This window comes from Aplysia californica, unplaced genomic scaffold (assembly GCF_000002075.1).
Source record: "Aplysia californica isolate F4 #8 unplaced genomic scaffold, AplCal3.0 scaffold00103, whole genome shotgun sequence".
NCBI lineage: Eukaryota > Metazoa > Mollusca > Gastropoda > Aplysiida > Aplysiidae > Aplysia > Aplysia californica.
The window spans coordinates 988,601-994,903 of NW_004797373.1; the positions used below are offsets into that span (position 1 = coordinate 988,601).

Here is a 6,303-nt window from a genome sequence, read left to right on the forward strand (position 1 = left end):
TCACCAACCCGTCTTTGAGTCACTCGGACCTTTTGGCGCTGCGTCTCAGAGAAGCGAGTTTGGCCGCCGCCGCTGCCGACTCCCGCATCCCCAGCCCACAGGACCACCACTCCAGAGGCTCCCCGAGGTCGCCAATAGACTCACCCTTCATGTACGAGAGGGGCAGCATGAGCATGTCTTCTGACATGATGGACGCAAACGGCGCCAACGGCCACATGATATCCTTTTTGACATAGTCGCCGGTATAGGTAGGATACTTTTCTGTTGTTTTGTGTTGATCTCTCTCTTTTCTGCTAACTTGCTTACTCTTCTACTTTTTTGACAGAGCCCTCTTGTACAGTTGCTACACTCCAGCAGAAGGAGTAATAACTATGTTTTCCCTTCATGTTATCGTTACTCTCTTGGATAATCATATAACTGCTTTGTTCATGTTCCTGCTGTCTTTTGTTCCTATTCCTTCTACCTTCCTAAAAATAAGTGCATGTATCTCTAATATCTCCCATATTAAGGGAAATTATAATTTCCTCTTTTCTTCCCTCCCCTCTTCCCCTATCCCCCCTCCCCACTCTCGCTCTCCCCCTTCTCTGTCTATCTTTTTATCTAATCTTCACGCTGACCCTTATGCAAACAAAATGACTATTGATGTTTATTCTTCTTGCTATTAATTGGAATGTTCCTGAAGTACATTTATGTTGAAGCTGAAATCAGCACAAACCCAATTAATGTGTCCACACATACGTTGCCTAGATTTTATATAAAAACCGAAGGAGAAGGGAATCAGCTCTATATTTCATTTTCTTGTTGTTGGTATCAACGCAACACTTCACAAGTTCAAACTTTCGCTTGTCATTCGCTTTGTCTTTCGCAATGACGTCTGTGTGGCTCAATGTGTGGTTCTTAAACGAAAACCTAAATCTTGCCCCACATCGAAAGAACACTGTCGTCCTTTGTCTTTCAACACTCATTGCTATTGTCACTAGACCTTCGTGTGGTAGATTTGGAATTTAAAAAAAAATGATAAACAAGAATAATAGCAACAACAACAACAGCAACAACAACAACAACAACAACTTTTACATCCTTCTTCCGCACTTCGATTAAAACACTCACTCGGCAGCTGCACTATTGCTCTCTCTCTCTCTCTTTCTCTCTCTCTCTCTCTCTCTCTCTCTCTCTCTCTCTCTCTCTCTCTCTCTCTCTCTCTCTCTCTCTCTCTCTCTCTTGTGGGTAGCCTAGGTCTCAAATAACGATCATTAGACACAAACAAAGCTTTCTGTAAGACAATCTCTTTTCTTTACATCTCCAACGCCGAGAAGCGCCCGGACTTGCTGTCCTCGCAGTGTAATAAAATATTGGAGGAGCCCCGAGCAAAAATAGCTATTAAATCTCCCAAGAAGTGATAATTGTCGCTGTCAGCGGAGGGAATCCCCCTTGTGCGTGTCTCAGTCGATGAAAGTCAAGAAATGTTGTCACCGGGAACGCGGGGAGAGAACGTCTTGCTTGTGCTCTAAGGGGGACCAGATTAGAGCGGGCGGGGAATTCTATCGCCTGGGAGAGCTGGAAGCTTTGTGTTCTTTTGACGATCTAATTGGGATTCTCATAACCGCTCTTGTGTTACGGGGCAGAATTGATATTTCATATGCCTAGCCTTTTCACTTTTTCTTAAACGTGTAAGATCTACATTTTTTGTTTGTTTGATTTGTTTTGCTAGAAAAGTGCGAGTATACTGCGATTACTCGGACTTATTAAGATAATAATAATATGTAATCATATTATCTTGGATTATCGCCGTCGGTTTTTTTTATTTCACTGCAGATTTTTACCCTACTGCTTTGAATTTTTTTTGCTACTTTCCCTATTGCTACTTCCTTCTCGTTCTTCTTCTCCTCCTCCTCACCTTGGCGATATAAATTATATCAGCAGCCGTTAACCCTTTCAGCTCTGCGCTCTGGCAGAAAAAAAGCAGGTGCTCGTTTGGGGTCCAGTAGGGCGTTAAACTTCCAGATATCAAAGCTGACCAAGGATATTAATTGCTCTCCCTTCGGTGAACCCAGAAAGTTGTCTATATTTTTATCTCCACTTGTCCGTTTGACCCCAGGCCCATCAAGGTGGATATAATAATTATAAAGAAGCTACAGCTTCACTATAAAAACAGCCTCGCACCAAACAATACTCTTTGTTGCCAAGCTTGTTCTTCTTACACACCTCCGTTTCCTATTAACTTTCGCTATCTTAATCAAGGGAAGTAATTCTAAGACTGCTTTGTAGCCCTTTCGGGTGAAATGGAAGAAGAGGAGGTGAAGAATGACAACATTAACAACTACGTGAACAGCGAGTAAATGTATCGAGAATGAGTCCGGAAAATGACACGAAAACGGAATCATTGTCTCTCGACTTCTCTCGAGAAATTGGATCCAGAAGCCTCCAGAGACGAGTAATTTTTTCTCTCTCCCACCTACCGGTCCACGTAACAGATTTCAACACCACTCCCTTCGTGGTTCAAGACTGCTTTGTGATCATTCTTCATCTGGCCTGTCTTTTGTGGAAAGCTCATTCTTTGTCGGGGAGGAAAGTCACGAAATGACCACTGTCTTGGCGTTAGTAACCGCATACGTTCTCAATGATGAATTTCGCTCATCTTTCTTTGCTGCGACGGACTGGTCAAAACAGGAAATGAACTGGTCTCTCCTACCGTTCAGTACTCGTGCACAGGAAAAAGCGACGCTTATGCCCGCTGATGGAGACTTTGTGTATAGATCTATATATACGATTCTGAAATAAGTGAGCTCCCTTGCCTGCTCGATGTGCGTAAGTAAGTGACATTTGAAGACGACTTTTCGGAAAATGGGTGTAGTTTACCTGACGTCATCGCGACACTTTCCTGTAGTTGTTTTTTTAGGGTCATTAATAGGTCGAAGATGAAGCTTTTTCATAACAGTCGTGGGGGAGATTTATCACGCTGTTAAAAAACAAAAAACAATCGGAGACGTTGGTGGCTATGATACTTGTGATGGATAATTATGTGTGGTGTTTGATGATTTTCTGCTTTTAGTTCAACACCTTGAAGAACAAAACTTGTTTTTGTTGTTGTTGTTTTGCGCATACAAGGACGACTTTCACCTGCCGGACAGCTGCGAGCGTGCAAAATAAATATACCCTTTTCGCCCTTCTGTCTTTGTTTCACCTTCAAGTGACGTCCTTTATTTTCGCTGACATGCCCCCACCAGTAGTAGAAATTTTCCTAGTTCTCGCAAGGCCAAAGTGCCTCAACTCATAGGTGTATGGAGCAAGAGCCGACGTGTTATTGCCAAGTGCGGGGCTTATTTTATCTTTTATCGACCACTTGACATAGTGGCAGCGCTTTCTCAGGGGTGTCTTCAAGTAGGTGTTGTTCTCAGATTGAACACATTCTTTTTTTTTTGTACTTTGTATTTTTACCAGCTTGATAATTCACACTTCGTCGAGCCTGTTCTTATATGAACAGATATTTCTTTCTTCCTATCTGTTTTTTTTTCTTTCTGTCTTTCTTTCTATCTTTCTTTCTTTTCTTTCTTTCTTTCTTTCTTTTTTTCTTTCTTTCTTTCTTTCTTTCTTTCTGTCTTTCTGTCTTTCTATCTGTCTGTTTTTCTGTCTGTCTGTCTTTCTTTCTTTCTTTCTTTGGGTCTGATTTTATTTATTTTATTCGTCTTCCTTTAGATAGCAGCAATCCCCTCTCACCCTCTTAGGCCCAAAGAGAGAGAGAGAGAGAGAGAGAGAGAGAGAGAGAGAGAGAGAGAGAGAGAGAGAGAGAGAGAGAGAGAGGGGGGCGGGAGAGAAAAAGAGAGAAAGAGAGAGAGAGAGAAAAGAGAGAAAGAGAGAGAGAGAGAGAAAGAGAGAGAGAAAGAGAGAGAGAGGAAGAGATGGATAGATAGAGAGAAAGAGAGAGAGAGGAAGAGATGGATAGATAGATAGATAGATAGATAGATAGATAGATAGATAGAGAGAGAGAGAGAGAGAGAGAGAGAGAGAGAGAGAGAGAGAGAGAGAGAGAGAGAGAGAGAGAGAGAGAGAGAGAGAGGTAGAGAGTGAAAAAGAGAGAAAGGGCGAGGTATGAAAAAATTAAGAGAGACTGCGAGCCCCCGTACATCAAATATTGCAACAGTAAACGTGTCACGATTTTCCAGAATAGAAGCGAATCGACATGAGGATCTTCTTACCTCTATATATTTCCATCTCATTATCATGACTTATCCCCTCGCTCTTTGTCAACTTCATTGTTTCTTGCTTGAATTCATACAAAAGAAGACATTTAATACGAGGACCTGCTGTATGGGGGCTATGTTCTCGAGACAAATTAAATACTTTTGCATCTGGCGTATAAGCAATCCTATTTTTCCTTCTTCCCTCATCCCACCATTCTATTTTTGTTATCATCATCATGATCATCATAATTATTTTTGTCGTTGTCGTTGATATTATATTTTTTTGGTTATTATTGTCATAATAATAATGACATTGATAATAATAATGGTAATAATAATAGTAATAATCATTATCTTCATTATTATTATTATTATTATTATTATTATTATTATTATTATTATTATTATTATTATTATTATTATTATTATTATTATTATTATTACTATTATAATAATAATTATTATTATTACTATTACTATTAGTATTATACGTATGTATGTGACTTGAACCAAGTGGGGAGGCTTATCTTGTTATTTAGTCGCCTGTTGGTGAAGGCATCTGGGTTTTATCTTATGAGTTCTGTTCTCTGACTCGTGTTTTATTGTTTTATTCTCTCTGGCGGGAACAACAGTGTAGGGGATGGTCGTCCTTTTGACATTTACTGTTCAGGTTAGCGCGCAGAACCGCAGGGCTGTGCCTTGGCGATGTCGAAAGCAAAGTGCGGTACTCGTGAATGACGTGTATAATATATATATATATATATATATATATATATATATATCGTGATCTAAACTTGGTTCTCTTTTGTCTAAATTTCCTCAGTTCAGTGCTGATTTCGAAAATTCATAGCACTGAAATGGGCCGAAAGAAGGTATTAATATCTATCAGAAAATATCGAATGCAACAGAGCCAAGTCATTTGGGGAAACTATACATAACAAACAATATCTATTATATATTTGGCAACTTGGAAACACATGTTTCACTTTTCCCATAAAATTACGACAGCTACAGAGTTGAAAGTTGGCAAGCACCTGCAAAAAGATAGATAGGTCCCCATGACGGAGCCCGATTTTTGATTTATTCATTTCCTGAATTTAGAAAAATATATTTGACGAAAAGTTCCCGTTCTTCTTTGGCTTTTGTGATTATTCCACCGAGAAACGAAACAAATCTGCGTAGCTGTCCTTCACAGCGGAAGTGCCGTAAGTGATATTTCGCGAGGCGCATTTTGTTTTGAGAGTATAGATCTAGACCTTCAAATTTTTTGCATTTCTCAATATTTATAGAGCTCTATTCCAGTAGAGTGTGCAGTAGGCTAATGGCTTTCAGTTGATGTTAAAGTACCGATCATTCCTTTCATCGAAAGGGGGTCCAGCTAGATCTAGTATGTATATATACCTATAATATTCTTAATTGAATATGAATTCTCTGCTAGGTTGCTGTGCCTTTTTACTTGACTCATACAGTTTTGTCTAAAGTCTATTCACCTGTCTGATAACATTTTTTTTAGCATGCCTGTCTCGATTGTGCCCAAGCTGATAATAGCTGTCGTTACCACAAAAACAAAAAAACAAAAAAAATTCAATGTATGCTCACTCACTTAAACCTACCTCCCTTAGTAATTTATATATATATATATACGTATATATATATATTTAATATATATATGAAATTCAAAAACGAAAGAAAAGAGAAGAGGAAAGAGTGAAGAGTATCATTTGAAATAAGTGAGAACGTTGAGCACAGTTGCAGCCACGCCCCGGTGAAGATCATTATGATTATCATTATTGTCAGTGTGACGACGTGTCATGCATCGTTAGCCAAACAACAAACTCGCTCACTGATAGGAATAACTTGTATTGTGCAATGGAAAAGACATTAAGGCTGACATCCCTCGTTAAAATAAAAGTAGAATAGAACTCAACAACAAAGACTAGACACCCAGTCGTAAATACAACTCGCGAAAAGCATTATGAGAAATGTGCTTATCAGGCTATTAATTCGTAGAAATGGCAATGAAATGAAAGCTTTACTAAAAGAAAAAAAAGAAAAAGAAAAAAAAAGCGAACATGAATTTAGAATAGCGTGGATAAGAAAAATTACCATGAAAAGATCATCA

At 39.2% G+C, this 6,303-nt stretch overlaps 1 protein-coding gene across 1 annotated transcript in view; it reads left to right on the forward strand.

Moving 5' to 3' along the window:
• Positions 1 to 6,303, forward strand: part of LOC101851029 (alpha-protein kinase 1) — a gene marked incomplete in the record, with an annotated part of 62,530 nt that overhangs the window by 10,398 nt on the left and 45,829 nt on the right. The window contains 1 exon segment of the mRNA XM_013080869.2: positions 1 to 218. This exon segment is cut by the window's left edge and continues 2,250 nt beyond it. Within this exon segment, the coding sequence (XP_012936323.1) occupies positions 1 to 218 (218 nt within the window).